The 16,223-nt window shown below is 52.7% G+C and overlaps 1 protein-coding gene across 1 annotated transcript; it reads right to left on the reverse strand.

Annotated features, from left to right (window-relative positions):
- Positions 1-3,822: 3,822 nt before the first annotated feature.
- On the reverse strand, positions 3,823-16,184 carry UQCRC2 (ubiquinol-cytochrome c reductase core protein 2). Its single transcript, XM_031595471.2, has 14 exons — positions 16,038-16,184; positions 14,148-14,240; positions 13,863-14,012; positions 12,877-12,941; positions 12,070-12,126; positions 11,611-11,735; positions 10,998-11,095; positions 10,568-10,625; positions 10,333-10,428; positions 7,401-7,600; positions 6,545-6,625; positions 6,035-6,111; positions 4,773-4,926; positions 3,823-4,060 (listed from the first exon to the last, which is right to left on the reverse strand). The coding sequence occupies exons 1-14, from the start codon at positions 16,071-16,073 to the stop codon at positions 3,977-3,979; spliced, it is 1,374 nt and encodes a 457-aa protein (XP_031451331.1). The 5' UTR covers positions 16,074-16,184; the 3' UTR covers positions 3,823-3,976.
- Between the last annotated feature and the right edge of the window lie 39 nt (positions 16,185-16,223).

Here is a 16,223-nt window from a genome sequence, read left to right on the forward strand (position 1 = left end):
CCCGCGTTCGGGCGAACCGCCCCGGCACTGAGGAACAACGGCTGCGCCGCCGCACCTCGGCCCGACACGGCACGCAGCACCGCGCATCGACCGACCGCGAGGAGCCGCGAGCGGCAGCGAAGGGATCGCAGCGCCGGCGGTGCCAGCAGGAGCGCTGCGGAGAGGAGAGGCCGAGACGAAACCCGGCGGTTCGGGAGCGGCGCCGTTGGGCCGCGGGGATTCCGTTCTGCCGGGGATGACGGGGCTCCTTCGGCAGCTTCCGGCGCGGCCGGAGTCGCCGGGGCGGGGGATTCTCACCCCGTCCCGCTGCGGGGCTGACGGCGGGCACGGACGGACCGCGACCCGGGAGCGCCCCCCGTAGGGGGAGAGGGCCGTCGGTAACTCCGCCCGACGCCGTACGGCGACCGCGGGGACGCGGGAGGAGCCGCCACCGTGCGAAGCCACAGCGCTGCGGCGTCGGCGGGACGCGGTGGGGCGGCTGCGGCCCGCGGTGCGGAACGGGAGGGGAGGAACGCGTCGGGGGGCACGACAGCTCCTTACCGGCGGCCGGCTGCGGTCCGTGGGGCTCCACCGGGGATGGACGGGGAGCTGGCAGAGAGCGAATGGGTCAGGGCTAAAGGGAAGAAAGGCCGGAGCGCGGTCTGCTGCGAGCTGCCCCGCCGGCAGGAGCGCCGAGCCCTCTATAGACACACGGGAACAGCTTCACGTTCACGAAACGCGGCCCTCGTGCGGGACTTCAGGCACCCCGTCCGCCGGAGGAACGGCGCAGCAGCGTGCCGGCAGCCAGCGGGGGTCGCGGAACGCACTGCTGATACCTTCCTCTTCCCGGCAATACAGGAACCCACGAGAACGGCGCCGTGCTGGATTCCGTCCTCACCGAGCGGCGGCTGCGGGCTGACGGGGAGCCCGGGGCTGCAGTGACCGCGAACGGCAGAGTACAAAATCCTCGGGGTGTCAAAGAGTGAGCACAGCGAGGGGCTGCTCTGAGCTTCAGGAGAGCAGAAGCGGAACTCATCAGGGGACCGCTTGGCAGGGAGATGTGGGAGAAAGCACGGGAGGGAAGGGGGGCCCAAGGAAGCCGGTTGGTATTCAAGGCCCATCTCCTCCAAGGCCAGAAGCAGAGCTTCCCCAGGAAGAGGAATGCAGGCAAGGATACCAGGAGGCTTCCGTGGATCAACAAGGAGCTCCTGGACTTACATTCAAATACAAGGTCTATGGGGGTAGAAGCAGGAGCAGATGACCTGGGGGGACTACAAAGGAGCTGTTAAAGCAGCCAAGGATCGGGCTAGGAAAGCCAAAACCCAAACAAGATAAATCAAGGGGAACAAGAAATTCTTGTGATAAAGGTGGATCAGCGATAAGGAAGGCCAGGGAGACGCAGGCCCCTCTCTGGGAGGAAACGAGCCCTGGTCACGAGGGATGTGGCTGAGGTGCTCCATGACTTCTTCGCCTCAGCCTTCACTGGCAAGGGCTCTGTGCCACACTGCCCAAGCTGCAGAAAGCAGCGGTAAGAACTGGGAGAAGGTAGAGCTGCTGTAAGTGAAGATTAGGTTTGTATAATCAATAAATATACAGGTGTTATAATTAAGAAATATACAGGAAAGTTAAGCTAAATAGGTGATCACAGCAAAGAAGAATGGATGGAAAGCTTACCCTCATCCTGGGCTCACTGAGAAGCATTGAGAAGATGCCAAGAGGAGCGATGTCCAGAAGAGATCCTTCCCCCCGGCAGTCAGCCCTTCAATGGCTCTAGGAGAGGTGCAGCCAGGCTCCATCCCTTCCAGCAGCACAGCTGAATTGCCTTCTTCTGTGCTCCCAGGGCTGAGCCATGGCTCGCCTCAGGTGGTCAATCAGAGGTTCAGGCCGTGATTCAGCAGTGCCCATACAAGGTTCAAGACCATCTAAAGAACAAGTGCGTGGGACCCAATGAGTTCTGGGAGAACTGGCAATGAAGCTGCCAAGCTGCTGTCCATCATATTTGAAAAGTCACAGCAGCCTGGAGGAGTTACCAGCGATTGGAAAAGGGGAACAAAATCTCCATCTTTGAGAAAGGGAAAAAGAACGATCCAGGGAACTGCAGTCGGTGTCAGCTCTGTGCCTAGCAAGATCGTGGAGCAGATCCTCCTGGCAGACAGCCCCACCGAGGCACGTGGAAAATAAAGGGGAGGTGATTGGTTGTAACCGATGCGGTTTGCCAAGAGCAACCCATGCCTGACAAATCTGTTGGTCTTTTAATGACAGAGTTACAGCATCAGTGCATAAAGGAAGAGCAACTGACATCGTCTGCTCGGACCTCTGCAAATCATTTGGCATTGTTCTGCATGGTCACCAAATTGGAGACAAATGGATGTGATGGAGGGAGCCCTGGCTGGTTATGGCATTGGCTGGATGGCTGTCGATTGCTCAATGTCCACGTGGAGACTGGTGCTGAGCGGCGTCCCTCAAAGACCAGTGCTGGGACTGGGGTGATTCACCATCTTTGTAGGCAGCGTGGGCAGCGGGATTGAGTGCACCCTCAACAGTTTTACAGGTGGTACCAAACTGAGTGCAGCTGAGGGAAAGGACATCATCCACAGGGATCTGGACAGACTTGAGAGGTGTGCCCGTATCAATGTCATGAAGTTCAAGAGTAGGTGCAAGGTCCTGCATCTGATTTGGGGCAACCTCAAGCACAGATACAGGTTGGGCAGAGAATGGCTTGAGAGCAGCCCTGGGGAAGATTTGGAGTGTTGGTGGATGAAAGGTTCAACATGAGCCAGCAACGTGTGGTTGCAGCCCAGAAGGCCAAACAGATCCTGGGCTGCATCACGAGAAGTGTGACCAGCAGGGAGAGGGAGGTGGTTCTGTCCCTCTGCTCTGCTCTCATGAGATCCCACCTGAAGCTCTGCGTCCAGTTCTGGAGCCCCCAACACAAGGAGGACGTGGAGCTGTTGGAGGCCATGAAGACGAGCAGAGGATGGAGCACCTCCACTACGAGGACAGGCTGAGAGCTGGGGCTGTGCAGCCTGGAAAAGAAAAAGTTCTGGGGAGACATTATAGTCCTTCTGGGACCTGAAGGGGCCCACAGAAAAGCTGGGGAGAGACTTTTTATAAGGGCATGTAGCGACAGGATGAGGGGAAATGGTTTTAAGCTGGAAGAGGGTAGCTTTAGCCTAGATATCAGGAAGAAATTCTTTACTGTGAGGGCGGTGAGACACTGGCACAGGTTGCCCAGCGAGGCTGTGGATGCCCCCTGCCTGGAAGCACTCGAGGCCAGGCTGGATGGGGCTGGGAGCAACCTGGGCTATGGGAGGTGTCCCTGCTACAGCAGGGGGTTGGGATGAGATGGTCTTGAAGGCCACTTCCAACCCACACCATTCTGTGATTCTGTGATCTAATTCTGACTTGTCGAAAAAACTTTGGACTCCACAATTAGGCACATTAATTAAATTCAGCAGCTACAGGAACCGCTGCACATCTGAGCAGCTCCACACTGTGTCCTTCCAGCACAAATGAAGGCACTGAGGATGACAGCAGGACTGGCAGTGAGGGCGATTTATGCTCAAGTGTGAGAACACAACTTCCCAGCACAAGCTCTAAGATGCTATCATGTAGTTCTTTGTGAAGTTACCTTTCTTCATTTGTGCAAAGAGAGCTGTGTCTCAGGGCCTTGTCCCAGCACACCAGCTGATGAGGATGACTTGCATCACAAGAACTGTTTTGAACAGGCAATTTTTACAGCAACTCACTCACCTTATTTCCTCCCTGCAGCTTGATTTTGAGATACAGAGCCACACCAGAATTACAGGTACTGCTTCAGGGAAAGGAAAGCAACACAGAACATATGAACTCAGCACTTTATTTGATCAGTGCAAGCCCACAATTACTCCAGATTCATTTTCTCCAATAACTGAATTCATAAATAACAAGTTAGTAATTTCTCTAAGCACAGGTGACCAAGTCAGGCCCATCCTGAATCCGCATCCCAGCTTTGTTTTTACAGCTCATCGAGGAAGGGAGTATTGCCCAGATCTCCACTGGCTGCCATCGATTTCTTCCCGCTGACAAACTTCTTTGCAACCTGAAAATACATCAGAAAATCGATGTAAGGAAACATTCACTACAGCAATCAGAAAGCAAAGAACCCAACACAACTACAGCAGGACGCCACGCCAACGAGTTCCCTTGTGCTGCCTGAGCTTCTGCTGCTCCAACAGAACGGCACAATGACATGGGAGAAGCATGGCTCCTTGGAAGTGGTCACCACTGAATGAGAGTGACAGTGACAGCACCACGGGATCCTGCGGCTCTGCCACAGCTTCACATCACAGCAGCAATGGGCAAGCGGAGACTGGGAAAAACATTTGCTGTCTTAGAATTTCTGTCCCTGATGGACTTTTGGACGGAGTTTGCTTCAAGTATCATGAAGGCAGGAGCTCAGAACAGCAAATGTGGTTGTGCCAAACTTACTGCAGGAAGTGCAGCAGTCCTGGTCTGCACACCAAGCACTTTGCCCTCGACAGTCCAACAAGCTGTGTCAGCACGTGCCCAGACTGAGACTGGCACTGAGTGTTTGCCAGTGCTGCGTGGGGACTTTGTACCCTCATCTACACTCATTTTATGCAAGTCAGTAAATATATTGTCTAATTGTCTTCTGTTAATAAAGATGTTAAAAGTCAGCCAGCTGGTATTTATGAACCACCTCTCTCGTGGTTTAAGGAAACCCAAATGAGCAGTGCCTCCGTTAGGAACTCGCACAGCCATTAAGGAACGTGGGAGGGGGACACACTCACATTCACAACATCAGCAGAGGTTACAGAGTCGATCTTCTGAGCCACCACGGCAGGCGCAGTGTGCGTGCCGGACAGCAGCGCCTCGGAGCCGATCTCGTTCAGCAGCCCTTGCGCTGTCTCCACTGACATCAGATAGGCAGCCTTCAGCTGATTCCTGCCCCACAACAGGGAGAGGTGAGCACACCCGCCACAGCACCACCTCGAGCACAGCGAAGCCTTCCAGCACCTGAAGCTCTCAAGACCCCCGTTTTGCAGTCCTTCCCTTTTTTCAGTGAGCAGAGGGGCACTGCAAATTGTCACAGCACGAGGGCAGCACGAGGCACTGTGCGCTGGGACCACCCACCACCCAGCTGAGAAGTGTCTTTCTTCTGCTTGAAATAACAAATACAACTGCTCCACAATGAGACAAAATCATCAAGTTAACAAATTAGATGTGAAATTGATCACAGAATCTCATGAAGACCAGACACAGATAAGAGCCATTCTCGCGTAACTGACAGAAGCACAGATGGGAAGTGGGGAGCTTTCCTGCTGAACAGTTAAGTCTCAACCTTTTGTTAAGAACCAACAGGCTCTGACTGCATTTCCCTTCTTCCCCTTGAGTCAATCTGCCCAGCAGTGCTGTTCTGCACAGCCCAGATATGGCAGCTCAGTGCCTGCAGCACTACTGAGCACAACACAGCACAGCCTGAGCCAGGCGCCCCAAGCTGGGCTGGCACTGCTGGCCCTCTGGAGGTTTCCCCACACCGAACACCCCTAAAGGAACACAATCTTGGAGCAGCTGGATGCAGTACTGCTAATCCAGCCCTTCACATTTGCAGATCCTCAGCACTGCTGTTCTCTGAGGGTTCAGAGCACAGTTGCTCAATACAACTGTTGTAGCAATTGTTTAGCAATTGTTGCAGTGTGACTGCAGAGTGAACTATTGACACACTGCAGCCCAGGATTCCAACATACTATGTTGTAGTGCTACACAGTACGATTGAAACAGCAGTGTCTGCTGCTGCTGGCTGGTTTCTGAAACAGTTACCTGCAAGAATTAACATTTACTTAACAAGATCCTTACAGGAAATACTGCTGGCAGAGGTTAAGTGTCATCATTGAAAAATAATGGAAACCAAAGCAGCCCATTGGTGGTGCTTCCATTTCACTGCAGGACAGCGAGCAGTTCCCCACAGAAAGAGTGAGGGGCCCCATCCGCACCGCAGCACACAGAGCACATGGCAGGGCACATGCATCCTCTCAGCACAGCCCACACTCACTTTGCCTTTGTGACATCCTCCTCCGTGACACCGCCCTGAGCAGCTGCCTTCAGCTGGTTCATAGCAGCCCTGATGACCTGAGGAAGACGAGATCGCTTGGGGCTTCTTCCAACATTAAATGGCAACACGTTCTATTATGCTGTGAGCTGAGCAGCTTTACAACAAAACTAAAACTACCGCAATCAATGCCAAAATAGACTAAAGAAAGCAGTGTGGATTTGAACCACAACAAATTAAATTGTTAATTTGTACGGCACCTCCACCCTCCATGAGAACATTTCACTCCACCCCACACATCTCACGCTGACCTACACAGCCCTACAGACACAGAGCAGCACAGCCAGCAGAGCACGGCGTCTCACAGCCCACACCTGCATGAGGCACTGCCACTCCTCACTGACCCACCCCAGCTGGCACAAGGAGCCCAGCGAGCTGCTTCTGGTGCTCTGTCGCTGCACTGTGCTGCTCTGACACAGGCTGCCAACACCCACATTCCAGCCAGCCACTCACCTCCCCAGCGTGTGCAGCCTGAGATATGGTATAAAACCCAAAGAGCCCAGAATCTGAGTAATTCACGTTAAATGCAGAAGCCTGCAAAAGAAACACCATTATCTACTGTTTCAAGTATCACAACAACGCAGCATCAAGCAGAGAAAAACAGTTACTATCAGGGTCCAAAGGCTGGAGGATGCCAGGCCACATCTGTGCAAGGATGACACTGAGGAAAGAACTACAAGGGCTGCACTGAAAGTAGTGCCTCCTGTTTTATTATGTTGGCCCACCCCAGAGGCAGACGTTGGTGCGGTGGCGGCAGAGGCTGAACTTTCCCACCAATTTAACACTGCATTTTGCTGCTTGTCACAGACGGCTGCAGTGGGGCACTGACAGAGTGATGTCTGATGTGGAAGTGTGTATGTAGCAAAGGGCTGTCACTGAATTCCTCTGTGCAGAAAAAATGGCACCCAGACTGATGAACAGTTGTGAAGCTGATGGAGACCCAGCAGTGGCTGCTGGCACAGTGAGGGGTGCGGGTGCTGCGTTCTGCAGTGGGGCAGCAACAGCAGCTCACCTCCACTGGTGCAGATCTGTATGAGTGCAGCATGCAGCTCTTGTTCACTGCCGGTGAAAATGCACAGCTAGTGGTGGTGACTGTTGAAGAACTGTGTTTTGTAGCTGAGAATTTGCTCTATCACATGATGTTACTGTGCTCTTTGTATCTACTGTCATTTCCATTGAAATAAAAAGAACACACTACTTTCAGAACAACCCACGTAACTAATTATGATTCTAGATGGAAATGGCAGCTCCCAAAGGCCAGCATGGCTGTTACTCAAAACCTCAGAGTGCAGAAACCCCTGGAACTTACATCAAACGGCTGCGTGGTTACTTTGGCAATGCCCTGGTACAGCTTGCTGGTAACATTGCTTCCCCTCTTGATAAGTGGTCCAGCACCCAAAACATGCTGCAGGACACTGAAAGCATTTGCTTCTGCACTTCCAGCAGCAGCTCCTTCTGTTACAACAGCAGCATGGACAAGGCTGTGGCCACTCTGTTCTCGGATTTCTCCTAAGAATACAGTAACAGGAAAAAAAAGGTAATTCATTGTTCAGTTAAAAACTATTACACATTCAGAGAAATGAAAACATTTGTAGCCAGGAGGCTCTTCAGAGGGAAATCAAGGTGTGGATTTCTACATCTCCGCTCCTTAAAGCCAATCCCCCTTGTCCTCTCCCTGTCTGCTGGTGTAAAAGGTCGGTCTGCCTCCTGTTCATCAGCTCCCTTTAAGTCCTGGAAGGCCGCAATGAGGTCTCCCTGCAGCCTTCTCCTGTCCATGCTGCACAGCCCCGGCTCCTCAGCCCGTCTCCATAGCAGAGGTGCTCCAACCTCCGAGCATCTTCATTGCCTCCCCTGCCCCGCTCCAACAGCTCCCACCCTTCCCGTGCTGGGCCCCAGGCCTGGACGCAGCACTGCAGCTGGGGGCTCCGAGGGCAGAGCAGAGGGGGACAATCCCCTCCCTGCCCGCTGCCCCCCTCTGCTGACGCAGCGCGGGATGCAGTCGGCCTTCGGGGCTGCGAGCGCACACTGCTGCCTCACGTCCAGCTCTTGGTCCACCAGAACGCCCACGTCCCTCTCCGCAGGGCTGCTCTCCGTGAGCTCTTCTCCCAGCCTGCACACAGCTGGCATTGCCCCGACCCAAGTACAACACCCCGCACTGGGCCTTGCTCAACCTCAGCAGGTTCTCGTGTGCCGCTTCTCCAGCCCGCCCAGGTCCCTCTGGGTGCCGTCCCTCCCTGCTGTTGTGCCATCAGCAAACTGCTGAGGTGCGCTCGATGCCATCCTCCGCGGCGTTGGTTGAAGAGCACCGGTGCCAAGAGGGCCCCCTGGGGGACGCTGCTTGTCAGCCTCCACCCGCTCACAGAGCTGCTGAGCACAGCGCTCTGGCTGTGAGCGCCGACCAGTTCCTCATCCGCTGAGCAGCGCCCTTCAGATCATCTCTGTCCAACACACACACAAGGATGTGGTGCGGGACCACCTCGAAGGCCCCGCGTGAATCCAGGCAGACGACGCCAGGCGCCCTTCCTTTGGCCGCTGCTGCCATCGCTCCACCACAGAAGGCCAGCAGATGGGTCGGGCACGATCCTCTCTCGGTGAAGCCATGCTGGCTGTCTCACATGCCCCGCTCAACCCTTATGTGCCTTAGCATCTCTCCCAGGGGGATCTGCTCCACGGTCTTCCCAGGCACAGAGGTGATGCTCAGGTTCCCCAGGTCTTCCTTCCTCCCTTTCTTGTAAATAAGTGATGGTTCCCTCTTCACCTGACATCCACAACTTTTCAAATATGATGGAAGCAGCTCAGCAGCCACTTCAGCCAGCTCCCTTAGGACCCCACAATGGATGTCATCCGGTCCCATGGACTTGTACACATTCAGCTTCATGAGGCAGACTCAGACTTGTTCTGCCGTACAGTGGGATTTTGTCCCCCCATTTGTCAGCAAGAAGCTCAGGGGTGTGAGAAACACGGGAATCCTGCTGCCAGTGAAGGCTGAGACAAAGAAGTACCTCAGCCTTTTCCGTGTCTGTTAGAGTGAGCTCCCCCTTTTCATTTACCAGAGGGGGTGTGCTCTCCCTTGTCTGTCTCTGCTGACCAAAGCACCTACAGAGCCCCTTCTGTATGTGGGAAGAGATGCCCCTCACCAAGTTCAGTTCCATCTGTCTCAGCCTTCCTAATCCCATCTCTGCAGGACTGGACAGATCCCCAGTGCTCTTCCCAAGTCACAGACCCCTGCAGCCCCGAGCCCCTAACAAGGCACTCAAAGTCTCCCTCAGTATTTTGCAGTCTCACTGTTGAAGCCTTCCCTGGCCCAACCTGAATAAGCAGGAGCAGTAGCCATCCTCTGGCTTTATCAGACCCTTCAGTCTCTACCCAGCATCCCCTCAACAGGCACTGCTCCTCTCTACAGAGGCCATGCAGCCCGCAAACAGATGCAGCACAGCCCAGAAACTGTCCATGTGTACATGGGAGGTGTTGTGCCTCTGCTCCCAGCCCCCCCCACACACTGTGTCAGCCGCCCTTTCAAAGCCCTTTGGGCCCCTGGCTGCTCCAGGCCACTCTCTTCTCAGCCTGAGGTCTCCTGAATTTCCAGACCTGACTCTCATGCTGCTATCCTCAGCTCCACTGCAGAATGTGCCTGCACTGGAGCTGATTGATATGAAATGTGAAATATTTGTCCTGTTTATCATAAAAGTGTTTATCCTTATTGTAGAAGCTGAAGGATATTATTCCATTCAAATTAAAAAGGAATTATTCCATTCAAATGGTAAAAATTTCCTATTTTTCCATCTGACTATAAAGTGATCTGACACCCCAATCAAAGAGCAGACTGCAGTATTATACAGACACTGCTCTGAAAGAGCAACACAGTGCTTTGCGTTTCAGAAAAGGCTTCACGCAGTCCAACAGCCCTTCCCTAAGCAGCCTACCAGCAGCTCCAGTCAACTCTCTGCTTTCCACAGCTCTTCAGAGAACCTCCCCAAACACACTGTGCTAAAATAGACACCAGTTTAGATTCCGTGTTAAGATAGACATGACTGCGCAGGTCAAACTTTGTTGAACATACGGGCTTTCTTTTTCCCAAAACAGTGGGAGAAAGAAAATCCTCTGCTTATTTAGAGAGACACCTCTGAGTGGTCATTTCCCACACAGAGCACACAGCACAACCATACAGTTTTCATTGCAACTCTGACTAATAGTGTTATAGCAACACTACGATGAGCTCCTGGGAGCAGAGCTACACTCACCCCCCCGGTAGGCAGCCTTTGCGCTGGAAATGCCGGCTCCACTTCGGATATTTAGAAACTGCTCTGCGACTTGCTTCAAGTCAGAGTGCTTCACACCTGTAATGCAATAGTTTATTCCAAGTAATGTCACATTATTGAAAAACCATCAGTTACAAAAGTTCCTTAAATGCACCACAACACAATTTCTGCAGCAGTTCCTTTTCTGACCCACAGTGCCCAAACGGACCATACGTACCTATTCCCACAAGGGCCATTCGCGCGCTCGTGAAATTGTTCTGTACAAAATGGTGAAGCTGCAACAGGAAAGCAGAGTTATAGATATTTTGTACAAAGAACAAGAGAGGCAGAAATGTTTGTGACACCTGCTGTTCAGAGCTCACATTTCTTAAAGCCACCACCCGCCACGCTTCCCTGCCCAGGAGAAGCGCTTTGCACGCACTGCACAGCTATGGACTGCTTCTGTATGCCAACGTCTCACCAACAGCCATACAACCACAGTCCTTCTAAATGCAAGCCTGAGCTCTGTGCTCATGACCAAAAGCCCTGAGGAGACGAGATAAAGATGATCAGCACTGACTGCACATCTGCTCCATTCTTTTTCTCTGTCTGCCGTTCTCTATCCTTGGTAAGGAAACTGGGAGAGATTTATCACATGAGAATCCTACCTGCTCGGATGTAATTTTTCCAATTCTGTAGTCTGGGCAGTATAAAGGGTTTGCCAGAGCAGTCTTGTAAGCTGCAGCATGCAAGTTTTCCAGCACTCCTAAGAGAACAAAGTTATCAGTACTGATGCTCCAATTAACATCAGGATTAGCAATAAATGCCAGTGTTAGGCTGGTGACGCACCGCTGCGGTGCACCTTGTAGTGCTCATTCACAAGACCTGCAGACATGGAGCTGCAACAGCCCCACACAAATAAAGTTTCATCCAGCAACAAATCTGGTCTGTGCACTCCTGTTGAGCTGTACCTTATAAAAGCTCTCGAGAACTTGCAGATGCTCAACACTTTCTGGCCTCATGGTATAACACAGCCCAGTTTGTGTTCATTTCTGGGGGGAGGGTGGGTGGCTTCAGTAAAAAGCAGTAGTCATATGTCACATATGGGCTGCAAAAACTTGTGGGCTTATGAAGAAGTTAGGTAACAACAGAAAGACCGTATCTATCAGCAGGGCAGGCTGAAAAATAAAGTGGTCGGGGGACAGGGCAAGAGTTTTTCCAAGTCCTTCATTTTTAAGACGCATCCATGGCATGAACACAGTGAATCAGAAATACACCTACCAACTTGAGGGCTCTGAAACGCGACCGCTTTGTCAACTTTCAGCTGGGGCTGAAGATCAGTGACTTCCCATGGCCTGAACTCTGGAGCCATGGTGACGTTAAGGAGGTACTCCATTACGGTGTCACTGGAGAGAAAAAGTGAGAAAGGCATTCAGTGCAGCAGAACCAGCAGGTATTTCTTTGGCAGTTGAAAGCAGCTCCAACCCACCCACAAACAACCTAACGACACCGGAGCACACCACCCAGACCAGGGCAGCAGCCAGCACTGATGCAGGTGCCATGATTCCCCTTCACCGCAGCGTTCGGTGCTCAGTAACACGAACACAGGAGCTGAACAGTAACGTGATGGTTTTTATTTATTACCACGACACGAGAGGTGCTGCTGCCCCGCCCAGGAGAACGATACCCCATGGTAACAGAGCCACCTGACTTCTGCCCGCAGCGCACTGGGACACCTACACGTGGTCACGCAGGCATTCCACGCAGTACGTCATCTTCTCCCTCGTTGAGTACACACTGCAACAGAACGCACACAAGTGGGCTTCAGCTGAGAGCACAGAAACATGTCGACTTCCACACGTGTTCCCCACTGATGGAAGCTTTCAGCAAGATACTGACGGGCGTACCAGTTTAAAGGAGGGAGAATAGCAGCATTTTAAGACACACAGCCCTGCAGCACAAACACACACCTAGCAGAGGTATGGGAAGTACTCAGGAGATACCGATTGCCTCAGGGCCATAGGAATCCAGGACATGGTGATAACTCATGGTAAAACAACAAGACTGAAGAGTAAAACCTGAAAAATGGGTATAAATATCAAACAAAGTAATTTAGAAATTGCTCTTTGTGGGCAGAAAACTGTCTGCCTTTTCCACTCACCTCAACACATTCTTTTCCTTGGCAAAAAGAGCAGTATACAGAGTAACCTACCACACTGTATAACACAACCTCACTGCACAGCTGGCAGGTGCCCCTCATTCCTCCCAGGAGGGTTCTCTAGGCTTAGAACTCCCAAACTGGGAAACTTATCTACCACCCAAACTGTTCTCAGAATTGCAGTAGGGCTGTTATCTATTTCCCAAGTAAGACAAAAACAATATCCACAGAGCTCAGTAAGTCTCACCTTCAAGACAAGAAAGGCAGACAGAACATAGAAGCTTCCCATACAAACCCTCCCTTCCAGGCATGCACACAGCCACACACCGTAATGCTTTCACAGTTCCCTTTGCCACACTGCTTTACTCCCAGCGGGCCAGGTTACAAACCTTAGGCTGCCCCCAACAGCTTCAATGCCACGAGTAATCCTGAAAGAGGACGCTCCTTTTGTAGTCTATTAAAAAAAGGAATAATAATTAAAAAAAAAAAAAAGAGACTTAAGATTACAGCTTTGCCTGATACGGGTCAGTGCTCCAGCAAAGCTGAAGCAGTCCATGCTTACCCATTCCTACAGAAACCACTGCCCCATACAGAGAAGCTGAGCCCACTTACCACATCCTTACTCCCATTCTATACTTCTCTCTGATTTCCCAGCTCAATTACCCCATTGCTCCCCCAGCCCCATTCTATGGAAATGACCCAGGTTTGGCTGAACGTTTCAGAGGATTCTTTAACTTGATTAACTTTGCACTGCCAGGACAAGGAAAGCCTGCACGTCCTGTCATACTACAAGCTGGGAGCAGCCACAGCACTGTGCCCAGCACCGTCCTCCTGGCAGCAGCACCAGAAGAGACTGCTACAGTACAGCACCCAGAATCCATCCAGCACTATTCCTGCAGAACCTACAGCAGCTGTGCTGGGGGTTTCAGTGCAAACCTTCTGCCTGCCCTTCTTTGGAGCTGTGTAAGGACTGCTGGCAGTGAACGTGTACAATTTGTTCTTGAATCTGCTGGCATATCCCTGCCCCCAGAGCTCACACTAAGCCTGGTGGCATTGATGAGAAAAGCCATTCAGAAACAACTCTCATACATCTCTGAGTTCATGTGTGACATCCAAGTCTTTCACTGCAGCACGAGCCCCATCCTGGTGTGACACAGACACATTAGGTATGCAGTGAGACAGCACGAGAGAGCACAGCTCTACACAAACAGCACTACCACAAAGCAACAGCATTTCTCCTGCACTGACATCTCCAACCAGCAAGCAATGTGCTGTCTGCAGCATGGCACAACCTCTTACACACCGCTGCCCTTTGCTGTCCTAAATCTTCTACCACTCTAGGCACCACCAAAGCAGAAACAGAATAACCACCTACCAGAGGGGAGGCGAGTCGAAGCAGATGGGCAGTTCCCAGGTTAGCAGTGGTTTCGTATCTGCTACCCGCCTTAATGAACACACCAATCCTCGAGGCCGGAGAAAAGTTCTCCAGAGATGCAATAATTAATCCATTTGGTAATTTTGTGATCTGCATTAAAAGCAACATTTTCTGAGTGGCTCAGTTTCTGAGCCACTGGGCGTAATGCCACAGTTCTGCTTTGCTTGACTTAAAAAAAAAAAAAAAAAAAAGAAAGAGAAAAGAAATATCCATGCTGATACTGACCTCCAGATCCTCAGCATCCGGAGACAGCTTCACCCGCTCTGCAGTCGCTGACACTGCAACTTTAGGTGCTACTTTAAGTGAGTACAGCCTCTTCTGGAGGAGAGAGCAGAAGGAAAGGAGTTTGCTGCTGTTGGTTTTGTGTTTTTCGGTTTTCAGTATTCCGCATCATAACATCATGTGGTGCACGGGGAGTTAAAGTGTTAAAGCTCCATTCCAGGTGCCTATCCCCATACATCACCGAAGCCATGGGCTCTGGCCTTTCCAGGTGGGGCAGTCTCTTACTGCCCTACAGTGCTGCTGGAGGTGCTTTCTGAGCACTTCCAAGCTTTTCAGGTTTGACTCGGTCTCAGGAACTCTTTCTTTCTCTCTCTCTCTCTCCTATTTTATTTGATTTATTAGTCTCAGTTTCAATTACATTGTATTATATTGTGTTATCTTGCATTCTGATATCATAGTTAGTAAAATAGGTTTTCCTCCATAGATCGTTGCTGCTGATTTTTTTCCTTCCTTGAGGCCAGCTCCCACCTCCCTATCCATTTTCCCTTTCCCTTCCCATTTTCTGGGGCTGGGGGGCCCAGGAGCCAACAGCCCCCCTGTCATGGGCATAGATAGATCTAGTTAACTCTGTGACAGCTGCATTAATTAATTCCTACACAGTAACAAAGCAGCTTATTTTAAAGTTGAAATACATTAAACAACTTAAGATCACAGAGCAAAAATATGCATTCCCTTTTAATTCCTCCAATTGTTTATCCATTACAGCTGAAACTTCAAAGCAGTGACTTAAATAAGGCCTCTAGAAGTCCAAAAAGCAGCACCTTGGGACAGTGCCCTGCTTTCCTTCGTGTAGTATCAACCTCCCCTGGCACCATGTGGTCTGTAGGAACTCCATGCAGGAATTAACTGAATGAGCCCCTGCAATCCCTGTCTGTTCTGGGGCAGAATCACAGAACGGCTTAGGAGGGAAGGGACCTCAAGGATCATCAAAAATACATGATACATATATCTGGTACAGCAGCTCAGCCTCAAGGCAGGACATCTGCTTATCTGCAGTGCTTTCCAGCCGAGGGGGGAACACTGCCAGAGTCCTCCATTGGGCAGCAGGCAGTAGCAGCAACCACAGAATGGTTTGGGTTGGAAGGGGCCTTTAAGACCATCTCATCCCAACCCCCTGCTGTAGCAGGGACACCTCCCATAGCCCAGGTTGCTCCCAGCCCCATCCAGCCTGGCCTCGAGTGCTTCCAGGCAGGGGGCATCCACAGCCTCGCTGGGCAACCTGTGCCAGTGTCTCTCCGCCCTCACAGTAAAGAATTTCTTCCTGATATCTAGGCTAAAGCTACCCTCTTCCAGTTTAAAGCCATTTCCCCTCGTCCTGCCACTGTACGTCTTATAAAAAGCCCCTCCCCGTCTTTGCTATAGGTCCTTCATGTCCTGGAAGGGCTGTAAGCCCCTCGGCCCTTTCTGCTCCCCGTGCCGCACAGCCGCAGCTCTCAGCCCGGCCTCACGGCGGAGGCGCTCTATCCTCTCGCCACCTTCCGCCGTCTCCCTGCCTGCCCGGCCGCAGCGCACGGCTCAGCGCTGCACACACGGCCCCACCGGCGCCGCGGGCACAGCCAGTGTCGCAGCGCTGCTCCTCTGCGGCCGTTCGGCGCCCGGCACAAACACGGCGCTCCGGCAGCCGCTCCCGCCGCGGCAGCGCAGCCGAGGCCCAGCAGGCCGTACCGGGGCTCGGCCACAGCCGCGCCGCGCCCGACCTTCAGCGCCGCCGCCCGGCCCGGCCCTACAGCCCGGTTCGTCCGCCGGCAGCCGCCAGACGAGCTCTCCGGTCCCGGCCTGCCTGCCCCGCTTTGCTCCGCCCCACTCCCCTCCACCGCCCCGAGCACCACTCACCGCGAAGCACCGGACGGGCAGCGGGAAGCGCCTCATAGTGCCTTGCGGTACCGTGCGAGGAGGACAAGATGGCCGATCCACGGGGAGGACTCCGCCTTCCCGGCGTGCCCCGCGCCGCGCGGCGCTCTAGCACTGCGGCGCCGGGACTCTACTACTCCGGGAAGGGCGGGGCCGTGGGCGGGGCAG

The sequence above is a fragment of the Phasianus colchicus genome, chromosome 16, assembly GCF_987193195.1.
Source record: "Phasianus colchicus chromosome 16, bPhaCol1.hap1.1, whole genome shotgun sequence".
Classification (NCBI taxonomy): Eukaryota; Metazoa; Chordata; class Aves; order Galliformes; family Phasianidae; genus Phasianus; species Phasianus colchicus.

Bases quoted from the DNA above. Each gene is read 5' to 3' on its own strand.
- UQCRC2 (XM_031595471.2), bottom strand. From the start codon at position 16,073: ATGAGGCGCTTCCCGCTGCCCGTCCGGTGCTTCGCG. The intron at 6,626-7,400 runs GTAAGTTCCAGG...TTTCTTTTGCAG, and splicing joins TAACCACGCAGCCGTTTGAT to GCTTCTGCATTTAACGTGAA. The intron at 4,061-4,772 runs GTGAGTGTGTCC...ATGTATTTTCAG, and splicing joins CCTCTGCTGATGTTGTGAAT to GTTGCAAAGAAGTTTGTCAG.